Source organism: Camellia sinensis, chromosome 1 (assembly GCF_055761805.1).
Source record: "Camellia sinensis isolate YWXY chromosome 1, ASM5576180v1, whole genome shotgun sequence".
Taxonomy (NCBI): Eukaryota; Viridiplantae; Streptophyta; class Magnoliopsida; order Ericales; family Theaceae; genus Camellia; species Camellia sinensis.
Window position 1 is genome coordinate 134,434,423 of NC_138961.1, and position 18,078 is coordinate 134,452,500.

At 35.5% G+C, this 18,078-nt stretch overlaps 2 protein-coding genes and 1 pseudogene across 2 annotated transcripts in view; 2 read left to right on the forward strand and 1 right to left on the reverse strand.

The window, feature by feature from the left end:
- Nucleotides 1–1,613, forward strand: part of LOC114282506 (RNA-binding protein 2) — a 28,201-nt gene extending 26,588 nt beyond the window's left edge. The window contains exon 6 of the mRNA XM_082884711.1: nt 1,278–1,613. Coding sequence (XP_082740837.1) covers nt 1,278–1,318 — 41 coding nt within the window. The 3' untranslated portion in view covers nt 1,319–1,613. The remainder of the gene's footprint in view (nt 1–1,277) is intronic.
- Nucleotides 1,614–9,577: 7,964 nt separating this feature from the next.
- On the reverse strand, nt 9,578–10,159 carry LOC145820014 (protein FAR1-RELATED SEQUENCE 8 pseudogene; annotated as a pseudogene).
- Nucleotides 10,160–10,214: 55 nt separating this feature from the next.
- Nucleotides 10,215–18,078, forward strand: part of OPT6 (oligopeptide transporter 1) — a 9,381-nt gene continuing 1,517 nt past the window's right edge. The window contains exons 1-5 of the mRNA XM_028207767.2: nt 10,215–10,357; nt 15,104–15,617; nt 15,797–15,894; nt 16,553–17,122; nt 17,870–18,078. The exon at nt 17,870–18,078 is cut by the window's right edge and continues 50 nt beyond it. Coding sequence (XP_028063568.2) covers nt 10,215–10,357; nt 15,104–15,617; nt 15,797–15,894; nt 16,553–17,122; nt 17,870–18,078 — 1,534 coding nt within the window. The remainder of the gene's footprint in view (nt 10,358–15,103; nt 15,618–15,796; nt 15,895–16,552; nt 17,123–17,869) is intronic.

Here is an 18,078-nt window from a genome sequence, read left to right on the forward strand (position 1 = left end):
CCTCTCTCACCTGTCTGTTGAAGTAGTACGAAGGACGACTGAAGTAAACCTGAAATCAAGCCATGTTAGGGTTTATGTTTGGCTTCAATTTTTTGTAGAAATTAGTCGATTGGGAGTGTTTGGGTTTGGATTTTGCTTGAAATTTGTGTTAGGGTTTGAGATTTGGCTTTAATTTTTGATGTGTTAGGGTTTGAGATTTGCATTTGAATCTGTTATCCTCTGTATACATTTGATTGGTTTTGCTTGAAATACACATCTGTGATGACTTATGTTCGAAATATATTGATTGGTTATCCTCTGTATACATTTGAGATTAGCATTGCTTGAAATACACACCTATCATGAGAATGGTTACAGAGGATACATAGGATATCATTCTAAGTATCCATCTCTTTATCATCTGTTTGATAGATCATTCTAAGTATTCATAGTTATCCAACTTTATCATCTATTTGAGATGGATACCTTTGAAAGATCATTCTAAGTAACAGATTCATAAGTGACATTACCTTTGAATCTGTTTGGGGTTTTGTTTGAACTCTATCATTTTTTCTGTTCGTTGAACTCTTTAAACAAATTGTTAGGGAGTTGAACATTGGTTTAAGCAAAAAATAGATTGAACTATTTTGTCATTAAACCGATTTTTTTTGTATGATAATAGGAAGCCACTTTGGTTTAAGCATTTAAGAATCTATGAAGAATTTAAAGAGTTGAACATTCATAAGTATTTGACAAAACAGATTGAACTCTTTAAATAGATGAATGCATTCACTTTGTTATGAAGATTGAATTTAAGGGAAGCCACTTTAAATTCATAAGTATTTGACGAAACAGATTGAACTCTTTAATCAGATGAATGCATTCACTTTGTTATCAACATTGAATTTATGCATTAAACATTCATAAGAATTTAAAGTGGCTTTGTTATCAAGATTGATCTCTGTTTATGGATCACATTACTATGAATGCATAATTATGCATCAGTAGGACGCTTATCCATTAGTATGAGGTAGTTGAATCTATTGGTATTTTTTATGCAGATAAAAAAATGGTTTCATCTTCTACAAATAATAGGAACATAAGATTAAAGCCAAGATTCTGTTATTGTAGAAGAACAGCTTCCATGCATATTGTACGAACCAATGAGAATGGAAATGAAGGACGTGTGTTTTTTGTTTGCCTAACAAAATATATAAGTATCTGTTATATAAATTAATGTTTCACTTTTTACAAATTTCATTTGTCTGATTTGATTAACCGATTCTTGTGCATTGTAGAGTGCAAACGAACACTGCAATTACTTCAGGTTCGCAGATGATAATGACAACGATGTTACCTTCACAGATATAAGAACAGAAGAAATTAATGATCTAAGGAGAAGGCTTGGTGAGATGGACAATGCAATTCATGAGCATGATAGAAGGCTTGAAAGGATGGAGAAGATTTTCGAGGCAATGACTTATGTCATTGTACTTTGTGTATTTTTTTACTTTATTATGTAAATGAATGTAATGGACATGTTGAATGTAGTGTTTGAATGGATGTAATGGACATATTTTGTGTATTCTATTATGTAATTTGAATGTAGTGTTTGAATGGATCTGTCTGATAAATCTTTAACAGATAGAACAACCATAACCTAGAGCATTTTATTATGGATCTATTTTAACAGATTGACATTTTGAATGTAGTGTTTGAATGGATCTATTTTATTATGAATGGATCTGTTTAAACATTACCTGGAGCAGATTCACAGAATGGATCTGTTCAAAATGTGGCCCATTCTGGCAGATTCATAGACATAACCTGGAGCATAACCTGGGGCATTTAGGCAGATTCATAGACATACAGATTGAGCATTCAAAATCTAGCCCATTTAACATACAATTTGCCATCATTCAACATCCATTTGCCATCATTCAACAGAAAATATTACCATTAAAGTGAAAAGTTTGATCTCCAAATAGATGATTTACAATAGGATTAATCTGAACATTTGAGCAAATGCATGATCAATGCTACCAATGCCATTAATGAAAGGATCAATCTACACGAATCATGCTAATACTAGAAGCTTACGCAATCACCACATTTAGTTTAAACACAGACAAGGTAATCAAATGCATTGTACCCTTAAGAATTGCACACAGATTCAAATCACAAAAGGTGTTGCAACTTCATAAAGCAATGTCTATGCTCGTCTTGTACTACTTAATTTGAACTAGTCTTATCCGAGACACATGATTTCTACATTAACACACTTCCAACAAAAATACAACTCCCTTTCTATAGGATGCTGGTTCATTCCATCCATTTACAAAAATAAAGGCTTCCCATTGAGCATTTTTTTAGTTCTTCAACATTGAGCATCCTTCAAACCTGTAACTCTACTCCGAAAGAAATCCTATGAATATTAACTGATGATTAGCTGTTAAGGGTGGAGAGCATGCCACCGGTTGTGGTTGGTAACACAACCTCCCAGCCAGGTCCTTTCAGAGGAAGTAAACTGACAGCAAAGTCTGGCTTCCCATCTTCAGCTAATGGACCAGCAATCAGATCACTACGGTCTAAGATCCTTTCCAAATCTTCATCACTGACATCTGTCTGTATCATCTTGTCTTCTGCATCTTCTTCATCACGGAGCAAAGATAGCAGCTTCTCTTCCTGAAAAAAATTACATCTTTATTGTTATAGTCCAATATTATAGAGAAACAAATACTTTAACATCTCCATTAGATCCCAACCTTCGCCAATCAAAACATACAGGACGAGTGAGAAAAATCAAGAATTTGACTGGTGCAACAAAAAAAGAAAAAGACTGGTCTGTCATTTAGGTGAGAAAAGAAAAAGAAAATGGTTGTGCTTTCTACTTTCAAAGGTATTATACTCATATCTGAAATTGACCTCCTATATAGAACTTGGCCAAGTCAATGCATATAGCTCCCAACTAAAACTCTACAAAGACCATAACAAATGTTTGTGTATGAAAACTTTGAATCTTCAATCTGACTACAAATGAAATTAAAAGCAATGATAAAATATTAATGGGACATTTGCCATCATTCAACAGAAAATATTACCATTAAAGTACAATGCGAAACTAAAAAAAAAAAGGGATATTTGGATCCGCATCTACATTGAAGTGAACAAAATTTGAAGTGATTGTCGAACTTTGACTGCTGATGTTGTTCACCATTCCTAATTGAGTATGAGATGTGCCTCCAATATTGTCCACCGTTTGCATTTGACTAAATTGTGCCTATTCAATAAACAAGTACACTTTACAAATATTGTCCATTCAACATATGTATCAATTAAAACAAGAACAAATATTTTAGTTTAAACATTGACCACATACCGGTGCATACATACTCTGTTGTGTGCCATTCATGCAAGGAAAATAATAAGGTGTAGTTTGCGTCGCCTTATGATCATAGTAACACAATTTCATTATACATAAAAGACATTAAAATAAAAAACAACTAATAAAATAAAAATTCAAATACATACTGGGTCATGATAAGTATTGCATTGCATATCAACTGTACCAGGAAAATTTAACTTCTGAGGCTGACATTGAGGAACCGTGCGTCCCTATAGTAAGACACAGACACATAGGTGAATAATTTATCTCAAATAAATTCAACAATTTCCATGTCACACAGAACAAAAAAACTTACCTGTGCTTTTGGAGGCTTTTTACTCTTTCCCTTCAACTGATTCACTATTGCATCTACTTTGCTAACCTTCTGTTTGGTACATGGACGTCTGTAACAAGCCCGCGGGGGACCTCGCTACAGCTCGGACTCGATTCGTGTTACGGTTCTAAGTCTGAACCAAAGAGTCCAAATCCGGCAAATCGTTTTGAGAAAACAGATTTTTGAAAGAAGTGCCAAACATGGACTGCTTTGCCAGATACAGAGTCGCCACCTAAATATTTTGTTTTGGAAAATTTAGGAAACCCTGACTCGGTGCCAAAGGCCACGTGTCTGTCATCACCAAAGTTGCCTCGGCTCGGGAACTTGGGTACGATTGGGGAAGGTCACATCGTGAGCACCCCCGCTCGCCCGATCAAAGATCGGCCTCTACTAACCATGATATCTATTTTTGAAAACTTTGTGTGTCCTTATTCCGGTTATTAGCCTAGGTTACTATGTGATGCACACAGCATACAAATATAGACCAGGTCGCCTGGATTGGAACAAAACATCTCATGTTTGTTTATTTGAAAGGTGGTTTGCTACTCGCAAGTAGGCTTAAAATGCAGATTTTGCCACCCTCGGGTGGGCTTAGAAAAGATGATTTTGTCACTATCTAGTGGGCTTAAAACAAATAGTTGATGATTTATTCCAATCCAAATAACCCAACCTTCACCCACAGGCATTCAGGCAGTTATATCACATAAACAAATAGCCTCATGGTAAGCATGCTATCATAGCAGTCACTCACACGCATGCAAGGATGCTAAAGCATAAAACTCACCGGGTACTCCAAGCCAAAACAGAATTTACATTAGAAATCATGCATGATCCTAAGTATACAGAAATGCCTAATGCAACACATGCAAAATGCAACTATAGTAGGCTCGGCTATTCTAAGATGGCATATGAAATGCTACAACTATCATGTATTCAATTTGGAATTGAAAGTACAATGCAGTTAGTATGATGCGCCGAGCCCGGTGCATGCAATACAGATGAATGATGCAACACATGCTGTCATACTGTATGCTAATTGAGATATACCCTAATATAACCATCATAAGCAGGTAAATAAAAGGGAGAAAGACGTGGGGTTGGAAGACATACAACACACACACGCACACTTATTACAGTTGTGCCCTCGCGCAGAGGGTCCGAATAAATATACAGTCCTGAATAAAAGAATATTACAGTCCAAATATTACAGTCCAAATAATATACAAATTCCTAATTAATTAACAAATCAACTAAGAAAATAAATAAAACTGGCATGCAAGACAGGGACTGCCTTGCTTCTGATGGATGATGCATGTCCGGGTTGTCTTGCGCGGAAATCCACTGGGATGCCCCAATTAGCCTCTGTTTTGTGATTTTTCTTGGAAAGCGCACCAAACTCCGGAAGTTTGTTGATTCTTCATTTGCTGCAACAGAGAGCAGGAAAGGGGCATAGCAATGTATTTTCACAGATATATGCATGCCTCGATCCTCGTGCCACCAATCACGCATATCGATGCATGATGGCAGAGGAGTCGAAATGTGCAACTCAATATAGAATGAATGCACGTATAAACACAACAAGAACCTAACTCCATCATGGGTAATCCGGAGTGTCGGTGACTGGGAATTGAGACACGTTCCGTCACTCGGAGTACGAAACGCACCTCGTTTCCCGTGCCCGGGCTAACTCCTATCCCGAACACGATGCAATATGCATGACATGTATGAAATGCGACTAAGATACAATCCTAACATACACAACGCTATGAAAATGAGATGCCTCGAAATGCGTGCACACGGGTACGCAAACTGAGAAAATGACAGAATGCGATCTAAGATACAACCTAGTATGCACTATGCTGTAAAAATGAGATGCCTCGAAATGCGTGCACACGGGCACGCAAACCGAGAAAATGACATACGCAATGCGAATGATACAGAAATATGTTATGGGCTTACACTAACATGAGAGAGCCTCAGCCACACTCACATAAGAGGCCAGTAGATGAAAATGAAGTGCCTCGAAATGCGTGCACACAAGCACGCAAACCGAGGCAATGGCATACGCAATGCAATGGCATGGAAAATGATATATAGAATGCAACATGGACTTATACTAACATGAGAGAGCCTCAGCCACACTCACATAAGAGGCCGGTAGATGAAAATGAAGTGTCTCGAAATGCGTGCACACGGGCACTCAAACCGAGACAATGACATACGCAATGCAAATGCATGGAAATGGCATATGCAATGCAACATGGGCTTATACTAACATGAGAGAGCCTCAGCCACACTCACATAAGAGGCCGATAGATGAAAATGAAGTGCCTCGAAATGCGTGCACACGGGCACGCAAACCGAGGCAATGACATACGCAATGCAAATGCATGGAAATGGCATATGCAAGCATGCTAATGGATTTTCAGCAACGAAATGTGGGGGGAAAACAGCCCCGAAATGAGGCGAAAACACACCCGATGCATGGAATCTCTCCCGAAATGCAAATTAGGCGCATAAAATGAACTACAGCTATACAAAGCATGCATAATTGGTACACGAGATGAAAAGACAGAAGCAAGGCAGCCTCAAAATAAGCATTTTTACAGTACAAATCATGGCCAAACAGCAAGCAAAGATAGGGCAACAATGGCATGCAAAAATGGCCCTAAACATGAGATTATGAAGCAACTCACAGCTGCTAACTCCAAATAGGTTAGGGCCCTTCAAAAACATTGAAGAGGGGCCAAAAATAAGCCACTTTACAGAACTGTAAAAACCCTAAAAACAAACATAGACATGGCTAAGCTCTTATGCTAGAAAAAGGGCCAAAAGGTGGCCAAAGAGGCAAGTGGTATATGCAAAGCCCAAACTGAAAAATTCCCTTCTACAACATTGAAGAGGGACCAAAAATATGCATATTTACAGAACTGTAAAAACCCCAAAACAGTATACAAACATGCTAGAAATGCAATGCAAAATGAGGCTCAAAAGTGGCTATAACACAAAGTATACAAAATGTTCATCAAACGGCCAAAGACCCTTAATGAAACATGAAGAATGGGCCAAAATAAGACTATTTTTAGTACTGTAAAAAGGCCAAAAACCGAAGCATAATAGTCTTCCAAAGCATGCGAGAAAATAGCATTTAAGGAAGATATTGAAGCAAGTGCAAGATGGGGGGCTCAAACAGGGTTGAGCCCTTAAGAAAAAGTGGAAAAGAGCTCAAAAGAAGGCCACTTTCAGTTATGGCCGGAGCTCAAAGCAAAAAGCATATATGGCTAAGAAATGATACCAAAAATAAGCTCAAAAAGGGGGAAATGGCAACTCACCCTTGTAGACCACTCTTTGGTTGCTTCTTGGACCAAGTTGCAGCACCTTTTGCCTCTGAGAAACCCTCCTTGATGCTGGAAATGGAGTGGTGGTGATGGTGTTAGGTGGTAGTGAAGAAAAGGGGATGAAACTTGGGTGTTTTAGGGTAGAAAATGAGAGAAGGAGAGGGGATATAATGCAAGAGGCTCAAAGGATTTTTTTCTAACCCCTAAAACCAATGTTTGCAGCTGGTTATAAGGACCAAAAGGAGAGGGAGTATGGAAGGAAAGGGTGGGGGAAAAAGGACCAAGGCTTTCCCCCCCACAAAACATCCCCCGGATTGAGATATTTTCTGGGGGAAACAGCTATACAGCTGTAAAGTCCCTTTTGAGAGGATCATGGCCGGCCACCTTTTGGGCTTGCAGGTGGCCGGCCGGCCACCCCCCCTAGCCGGCCGGCTAGGGGTCAAAAGGGTCAACTTGATTTAGTGGCCGGCCACCACAAAAAGGTGGCCTCCCAGGTCTCCTCTTCACAACCCTGTGGTTCGAATTTGGAAACTCTAAAACAGGAGAGAGAACAAGCCATTTTGAGGAGGGGTTCAAAAGGTTCAAATGGAATTTCTGGCCGGCCATAAACTTTTAGGGTCCTCCCATGTGTATACAACACAAATATGTAGTTTGGGGTTGAAGAAAGTGGCCCCAAGGTGTTCAACATTGGCTCGGAAGGAGGGGTTCAAAAGGTTCAATTGGATTTTCTGGCCGGCCATGAACTTTTAGGGTCCTCCCATGTGTGTACATCACAAATATGTGGCTTGGGGTTGAAGAAAGTGGCCCCAAGGTGTCCAACATTGGCTCGGAAGTGAGAAAAACGGGCGCTGGAGGGCGAAAATGGAATATAACTGGTTGCTAAGATAATTTCTGGCCTCCCACCCTTCTACAGCCTTCCTGGTGATGAAACAGAGGCACCTGCCAAAAATGAACGAAAATCGATGCAAAACGAATGCTCGGGGGCCAAAACACGCAGTTCGGGGTCCCGAAAATGGGCTGTTAAGCACCGAAAGTGGCATTCGGCCACGAAGTGGGTTTCTCAGACCCCAGTGTCCCTCAAAAGGGAGAAAATAAGCTGTATGCCAAAAATTAGAGCGAACGGAGATGGTTAGGCGGTCCCGAACCGAGGCACACGGCCAATGGTCCCGAAAAACCGGAAACCGGACTCCGAAATGGGCAAAATGGCCTACGGCCACAAAATGTAGCCCATGGCCACTGAGAGATGGTCTACGGGACCTCTCCCTCCCCTCAGGAAAAGAAACAGAGAAAACCGAGTTTGGTTCGCAAACCGAGGCAAGGCACAGAAGAGGGTTCGGAAGTCCGGAGGCAAGGCTCACGGCCGCGACTCTGAAACTTCTGAACGAGCACATTATGCAACATCACCAAGCGCTCAATCGGTGACGTCTGAGTCTCAAGGTCAGTCAAAAATGGGGTGTCTACAACGTCCTCTTCGGCGAGCAACCATTGGACTAAGCATCTTGCGAGACATGCTTGCTTTTGTAGCACTACGAGCAAACAGACTTTTCAAGGTGACACGTTACTAGTAGAAGGTGGTGCATGACTCGCACTACCTGATTGATCTATTCTCACTCCATCCTTGATTTCTATTAACCCAAGATCAAGCACTTCGTGTTTACCATCATCGTTGGCAACAATTTCTATGATTTCATCCAACATCTTGTGGTATTTGTCGTGCAGCTTTGCATTAAGAATAGCCTCGGCTTTAGTATATGTGGTTAGAATGCATATGTACCCTCTTTCGATATCTTTTCTCCATCTTGGTACAATGTATTTATCTGGCACCTAATAAATACACCTCTCAAGTAGCACAGTAATTGCATAGGCACACATAATGCCCCTAAACTCAAACCACCGACACATACAATGCAATTCACATTTAGTTGCATTAAAGTACACAACAAATTCCACAATCTTCACAAGAACAACCTTCTTCACATGATAAGTACAAATTGCTCCCTCCTCTTTGACAAGATTCGCGCGACAATACAACAGTTGTTTCAATTCTACTTGCACTTCTTTAAATTTTGCATTCGTGTAGGCTGCACGAAATTACTTCTCAAACTCATATACCGTTAAGTAATCATACAATTTGTTTCGAGATTTAAAGTTTGCTTTCATCTCTTTCTCAACCTTATTTCTCAAGGCATTATCATACTGTTCAACAAATTGCTTTAAAGTTGTCTTTGAGTTCACATATCCATCAAAAAATGCGTTCATGCTCTCATTTTGTTGTGTAGTCGACATGCCAGCCCAAAAAACATCATTCACATAGGCAGGAATCCACCTATGTCGCTCACTGTATAATACCCCCAACCACTCATTATCATCTAGCTTGAACTTTGCAATCATCGCTTGCCATTCTTCATCAAATTCATCTTTTGTAAAACAATCATAAACTGCATTTTGCAAAGCAAGCTTGATGGATTCATATTGGGCATATCCTCTTAATTTCTCAGAAATTTTCTTCATGATATGCCATAAGCACCAACGATGTTGAGCTTATGGAAAGACAACTTCAATGGCATTTTGCATAGCTCTGCACTGGTCTGTTATTATAGCTTTTGTAGGAGTGTTAGACATGCAACTTAACCATTCTCTGAATAGCCACACAAATGTTTCAGTGTTTTCATTAGATAATAGCCCACAACCAAGCAAAATTGACTGCCCATGGTGATTAACTCCTACAAACGGAGCAAATGGCATATCATATTTGTTTGTCCGATAAGTTGTGTCAAGTGAAACCACATCCCCAAATGCTTCATAAGTTGCCCTACTCCTTGCATCCGCCCAAAACAAGTTTCGCATGCGACCATCTTCATCGAGGTCAATTGCAGAATATAAGTTCAAATTTTGTTGTTGCATCCTATGAAAATAAAGTGCAATTGATTCAGCATCTCCTACCCCAAGCCTCAATCTTCTCATACTCTGAATATGATTCCTTGCATCTCATTCATCAAATATTAATGCCTCATACCCCCCTGCTTCAACAACTATAGAATGAAAATTCCTAGCCACCCTTATCCCTGTTTCATCGTTTATTTCTAGTATTCTCTTCACAGGGGTAAGAATTCTCTTATTCATTGCAAAATGTCGTGAGTCACTAGGAATCAAGTCATGCGTATGTTGAAGCACAACTATGATCAACTTAAATCTTCCATTCTTTTGTAGAGTTGCTCTAACCTTTGCTTTACATTCAATGAATGATGACAAAGATGGTTCGAGAGGGTGTACTTCTGATCGTTTTGTTCTCTTGCGTGCCCGAGTACATTCAATTCCAAAGTATTTTACTTCCCCATCTTGTCCAATATTCTATGTTCTATAAGCTACAGCAAATCCGAGGTGTTTCGCATATTTTGCATAAAACGAATATACTTTTTGCTTTGAGCTAAAACACATGCCCTTCTTAGGTTCTTCAACTTCACCAATCTTATTTAATGACGGATTGTTCTCCACCTTTTCAACTTCCTCACTCCCATTCAATGAAAGATTGGTTGAATCAATGTCCATTGAAGTGTGTAGTTCGTGTAGCTTCAAACCAAATAGAAAATAAAGTGTAAGTGCATGCATGTGCATTTCAATTTTTCTAAGGTTCTCCAACTGAGATGAATTCAACACTGAGATTAATTCAACAACACTGAGATTAATTCAACACATTGATCTCAGTAATGAGTTAATTCTTACACTGAGATGATCTCAGTAATTAGGTAAATTAAGAACACTGAGATTAGGTAAATTACCCTAAATGACAAAATTAGTTTCAAACATAATTTCTCAACCAACACATAAAAAATCAGGACTTTTAGGACTTTAATTACACAGATTAGCATCAAGAAAGTTGACACAGATTAGCATCAGGACTTTCATCAACCAACACATAAAAAATCAAGGCAATTTCTCTATGCAGACTTTCATCAAACAATTGGCATGTATCACTACCATGGAAATGTTTAACAGAGGGCTTGGTTTTAGAACAACCAATTTTTTTTTTTTTTTTTTTTTTTTTTTTTTTTTTTTTTTTTTTAACATACACAGATCAAATCAAATAAATTGCCTCTTACAAATGCATCTCAAAAAAAAAAATGTTGACCAATAACGAGATGTTCAATCTGTTTAGGAAAATAAGTTATTGGTTCCTGAAGTGCACAGATAATCTGGTTATCAGATTTATAAGTAAGAGACAAATGAGATTTTATGTGTTTATAATTTGCTTATCTGGTTCCTGTTTATCTGACAAATGAGATTTATGATGATCTATTTATCTGTTTATAATCTGTTTATCTGCACAGATAATCTGGTTCCTACAATTCATCTGTTCATGAGATTTATGAGTAAGAGACGAATGTATCTCAAATAAACCAATTATTTACCTACATGCACAGATACAAAATGTTTAGGACATTCAGCATGGAGATTTCGAACAACGGTGGACGGTGGTCAACGACACTCGTCAGTGAACACCAGGTCGGTCGTTGTCATGGTCGTCTCTCTCGCCGTTGTCGTCATGGTCGTAACCTCCCTCTCTCTCCCTTCTCTCATCTCTTGTTTTTGTTTTATTTCATTAGTTTGTGCAGAACACGTGAGCTCTACGTGTATCAAAATTTCGAGGGAAACCATTTCGAGCCATTCGAGTCGTTGGGTATTTCAGGCCCTGCAGCAGCTTTGTTTCAAATTTTAAAAATTGAAATATTTTGTGAAGTTAGGAAAAAGTTTGAATTCCTAATAAAATCTCTACTATTTTATCTCTAATAATATGGAATGATAGGTGTCAACTTTTGATTCACCATATACTTAATTATGTGGGTTCTACCCTTTTTTTTTTTTTAATTTTAACACTTATGGTCCGTTTATCCCTAAACAAATTAGTTTATAAACAATAAATTTAAGGATAATGTTTAACAACACAAACGATGATGTTTTAAAAGTGTTGTGGATATTCTTGTAAAAGTTTAGGTCATGTTTGTTTGGTTCTATAGGATGGAGGAAATTAAGAGATTGAGTGAATAGATTATTAGTGTGGTGGTATTAGGTTGGAGATATAGAATAAAAAGTATTTGTTTGTATACTACCAGATATGTAATACTATGTATAGGATTAATCTATAAAATTAATATTTTTAAAATTTTTAGTAATTTTTTAATATTATAATTATTTTTTTTGTTTTAAGAAATATAAATTTTACTTAAAATTTATTTTAAAATGTACTAATCTCTTCACTTAATTTCTAATCCCACCCCGGCATAAGATTGGTAATCCTGCCAATGGAATTAATTTCCTCACTGATGTGATATCTCAAATTAAACACTTTTTAAATAAGTTTCACGAATTATTAATCTTTCTTTTCCAAATATCCAAACAAATATGGCCTTAGAAGTGTGACAGGTAGGAGAGTATTGATTAGATTCAACTAATGTTTTAAAAATCGGGTCAATGAACGAACCGGAAAAGAGATCGAGTGGATGGATCACTGATTCAACCGTCAGGTTGAAACGGAATCGAATCGTGATGTAATAAATATATTAAAATTATATTTAAATAAAAATATAAGTAATAAAATTAAAAATTAAAAAATTAAAAAAATTAAATTATCTGAAATATTTGTCCTAATATTTTTTTACTAAAAAATATAATAATATTTTTTAAAATATTTTTAATTTTAATTTTGGAAGAGGAAATTAAATATTTAATATTCTCTCTATATGATTTTAATTCAAATAATTTGATTAAAAAAAGAACAAAAATTTTGGAGGGATATCAAAATTTCAATATTCTCTCCAATACATTTGATTGAATCCTACATGGATTTCTTGAGTTTTTTTGAAAGAATTTTTTTCTTATAAATAGGTGGAGGCTTTCACAATAATTTCAAGCTTTTAATGAGATTCCTCACAAGAGGAGATCCTTGTAAGAAAGTTTCCAATTAAAATTTTCTTATATTCTTATGTATTTTATATATATATATATATATATAATAAGAAAGAAAGAAAAAAGAAAGTTAGCAGAAATCAACAGTGGTTTGGACTCAACAGTGGTCCGGTCTGGTTTTCAAAACCTTGCAACAGTTGTTTGGAAGTGCGTTGAGGAAAAAAGAGAGTTATAAAAGGAAAATGTTATAAGCTCAAATTTTCTACTAAATAATTAGTCAAATATTTCACATGAATGCGAGATTCATAAAGTGTGGATCCCACATCTATTTGAGATATTTGGTCATTTATTTGGTAGAAAATTTAATATTGATTTTTTTTTTTCAGGTTGATTTGAGAGGTCAATAGGGCTCGGATTTCATTTTGATAGTTTGAATCTTTCATTTTGTTAGTTTTTCAATGCATATTATCCATAAAAAAAAAAAAATTAGTTCAATCTAATATTCGTAACTTTTTTATTTTATTACATTTGTCAAAAAATATATATATGTATATATATTCAAAATAGATCATTCATTTTTTAAGAGACAAATGCAATAAAATGAAAAGAATATAATTATCAGATTGACTTAAATTTTTTCATTGATGATATACATAGAGGGAACTTACAAAATGAATAGTTCATATCATCGAAATGAGACCTGTAGTAAGCCTTTTGGGCCTTACAATTTTCTTTCATATTGACATCTTAATATAAGAGCAGTCCAACCCTTACAAAAATGATTTGGGTTGTCTAACTGAACCGAACGGTGTTGTTCGGGTCCGTAAGTCTCATCAAAAGTCTTTTTTTTAATCATTTGAACTGTTCATTTTTTAGGCCACTGTATAAATTATCTATACAAAAAAAATTAGATTGATAAGATATTTGTAACTGTAAAATTTTATCATATTTGTTTCTGAAAAAATATACAGTCTATTTTTGAAATTATTTTTGTTGTTTATTTCTTTGAAGACAAATATGATATTATGTAGTTTCATATATCGGATCGACTTGATTTTTGTGTGTGAATGATTTACAGAAAGTAATATAAAAAATGAACAATTCAAATGATCAAAATAAAATCCTTATTAGTGATCTCTACGGTCCGAACATGAGAATTAAGTCATTAATATCCATTTAGGTCTCTTTTGGCAACTAAATTAATAAAAGCCCGCTTATTGATTTTTCGGCTTTGGAAGATTTACGTGTAAATTTTAATAAGTAAACTTATTATTAAATAGGTCCTATAGTAATTGACGACCATTTTTATTAAACATTATTAAAAAAATAACATTAATTGTTAATTTGTAGTGATAGTTTGAAAAATTTATTACAAAAAGTTACTAATTATAAGTTTTAGCGACAATTTAAAAAAATCGTTACAAAAAAAAAATTGTTACTAATTTTCAGCTTTAGCGATAATTTGAAAATTTTGTCACGGAAAAAAGGTTACTAATTGTAAGTTTTAACCAGAATTTATAAAATTTATGACAAAAAATTACCAATTGCCAATTTTTAGCGACATGCAAAAAGTCGTCACAAAAAAATATTTTTAGCAAATTTTTTATTAAGACTAACTTTCAATAGGACTAAGTTCAATTATTTGAATCTATTGGTAGTTTACCTTTTTCTTTTTTGAATCACATCACTTCTCTAATTTTTTTCACGTTTGTTCAAATAAAGACCAAAAAAAAAAAAAAAAATTAACTTTTAACATATTTCTCAAAATAAGTCTGAATTTGCATGGTCATACAATTAATTAATTTATCTCGAATGGATTTGTGTGGTTGAGATAAAATTGATGAAATATAAATTTATGAGTCAGATGAATTTTAATTATTAATTTTTTTTTCTAAATAAATTTTAAATTAATAAAGATGAATTTGTAATATTGTTGATTTTGAAATCCTCGTACCACAGAATCCATGTTTATCTTTTTTATTATTTTATTATTTATAACAGAATCTCTAGCAATTCGTAATCTCCCAGGATTCTCTCTCCTCCCTCTTTCCAATCCAATCCAAATTAATGTATAAGTCCCTAGCATTATAGACTCTATCTCTTCCCACATTCATTCAATCACCATTATATATTCTATCTATGAAAACTAAATACATTCGTAAGAGAGTCTAGAATTATAGTGTATTTAGATTTAGACTTTGTTTCATCATCATTCATGGCGGAGATAGATGAAGATGTGGCGGTTTCCGACACCTGTTCGATCAAACAAGTAGACGTGACGGTGCCCAAAACCGACGATCCAACGCTGCCGGTGCTGACATTTAGAATGTGGGTTTTGGGAATGGGTTCTTGTATTCTTTTATCATTCATCAACCAGTTCTTCTGGTACCGTAAGGAGCCATTGTCTGTCACCTCAATTTCTGCACAGATTGCTGTGGTGCCTCTGGGCCACTTGATGGCCCGGATCATCACGGATCGGGTCTTCTTTAAGGGTACCCGTTGGGAGTTTACTCTGAATCCAGGACCGTTCAATGTGAAAGAACATGTTTTGATCACAATCTTTGCTAATTCTGGTGCTGGTAGTGTTTATGCCACTCATATATTGAGTGCTGTCAAGCTTTTTTACAAGAAAAAACTCACCTTTTTTCCTGCCTTAATTGTCATGGTTACCACCCAGGTACTTCTATCTCACGCCGCGCAAACTTCATATTTTTAAACTATGTTTGCATCTTGGATTTCTTTATTGATTTGCAAAAAAGAAATAAAAAGAGAAAGAAATTGTTTAATGTTGTGTACAGCTTGTCGACAATAGTCAATTTCTCTGCATGATATTTATCTTTTATACTTAAATTGTAGGTTTTGGGGTTTGGCTGGGCGGGGCTTTTCCGTAAATATCTAGTTGAACCAGGAGAGATGTGGTGGCCGAGTAATCTGGTTCAAGTCTCATTATTCAGGTATTGATGTAAATCGAATTGTTATACGTGCACAGAAAAGTGCAAAAAAAAAGATTGCACACAGCTTCGTTTGATTTAGATTTTCAGAAACTATTTTTAAACAGATTTTCTTTTGTTTTTATTGAACTTTTTATTTATATTTTAGTCAATTTTTTTTTTTATTTTTTTTAGATATGTATACATCTAAAAAGTAAAAAAAGTTTTAACCGAAAAAAAAAAATTCACTAAAACAAACGAAAATTCAAATAAAAATGCACACAAATTTTTATTTGAATTTTCGTTTATTTTTTTGATATTTTAGTCAATTTGTTTTACTTTTTAGATATATTTGGGTGAATCCAAAAAGTACAAAAGAAAAAAAAAATGATTAAAATATAAAATAAATAAATGAAAACTCATCTAAAAACCGTTTTTAAAAAATCAAACCAAACCGGCATTATTTAGTATTTTTATTTGAATTTTCTTTAGAAATATTTAACTTAACTAAAATATGAAAAAATTCATTAAAGACTAAAAACTGAAAAACAGTTTTTTGAGTTTGAAAACCAAACAAGATAATGTGTTGGGTACAATTTTCTGATTTTTACTGTCTGAGTTTCATTGCTTTTGTGAACTTCTTATGATCCAAGTTCGAAATTTTATGTATTAACTATTGCAGGGCTTTACATGAGAAGGAGCATAGACCCAAAGGCGGCACAACGAGGACACAGTTCTTCCTCATAACCTTCATCTGTGGCTTCGCTTACTACATCTTTCCGGGCTTTCTTTTCCCAATGTTGACATCGATCTCTTGGGTCTGCTGGCTTGCTCCCAAGTCTGTCCTAGTGCAGCAACTAGGTTCGGGCTTACAAGGTCTTGGAATCGGTAGCTTGGGATTTGACTGGTCTACAATTGCTTCATATCTTGGGAGTCCATTGGCTAGCCCATGGTTTGCCACCGCCAATGTTGCCATTGGATTCTTCTTTGTAATGTACGTGTTGACGCCTGTCAGTTACTGGCTCAACGTCTACCAAGCCAAGAACTTCCCCATATATTCCAGTGATCTCTTCATGTCAAATGGTTCACTCTATGATATATCAAAGATCGTTGATTCCAAATTCCATCTCGATGAGAATGCTTATGGGAAATATGGGCCTTTACATATGAGCACCTTTTTTGCCATGACATACGGTCTTGGATTCGCCACTCTTTCTGCAACTATAGTGCACATCCTACTCTTCCATGGAAGGTAAAAAATGCAACATTCACATTTTGAATCTAGTCCTTGTCCAAAAAAAAAAAAAGAAAGAAAACTTAAGAATATATCACACATGCCTATTATTTAGATTGTTGTTTTAGTTTCTGATTCAAAGAACTATTGTTGTAGTTTAAAATTTTGTTGTTTAGGTAATGGCTATCCTATAAATACTACATAGGTGATGAAGGATCCCTTATTGTCTACTTAATAAGTATAAATGTGAACACGAGACAAATGATACAAACAAACATGACATTCCCCCCCCCCCCCCCCCCCCCCCCCCCGCAAAAAAAAAAAAAAAAAAAAAAGATAAAAAACATGACAACAAATAAATAACTTTTTGAACATATACATAAGAATAATTACTCTCTGTCCATTTTTTACATTCTGAATGTATTCATATTTTATTATAAACAAATCATTTTCACATTCCACATATTGGGAAACAAGTGTGACCAAAAGTCATAATAAGTATTTGTTTTAGAAAGTAGAAACTTTGTGCAATAATTTTTAATTTTAATTTTAATTTATTTTTAATTTTTAAAAAGCTTTACTCATAAACAAATTAGAATTTATAGATTTTAGAATTGTTCAAATTAAAAAGTCTAATGTATAAGTGATGTTAAGTATAAAACATATTCTATAATTGGATTCTAATTTATTTGATTCAAACTTGCAATGGTTCTAAAACATTTAAAAAATAAAATGATGTTAATTAACCTCCCTTGACACATGCAGTGATCTATGGAAGTATAGCAAAGGGGCTTTTGGAGGAAGTAAGAAAATGGATATACACAGTAGGCTTATGAAGGTATACAAACAGGTGCCTACGTGGTGGTTTCTAGTCATTCTAGTAGTAAACATCGCCACAATTATCTTTGCTTGCACCTATTACAACGCCACGCTTCAATTGCCTTGGTGGGGTGTCTTGCTCGCTTGTGGCATAG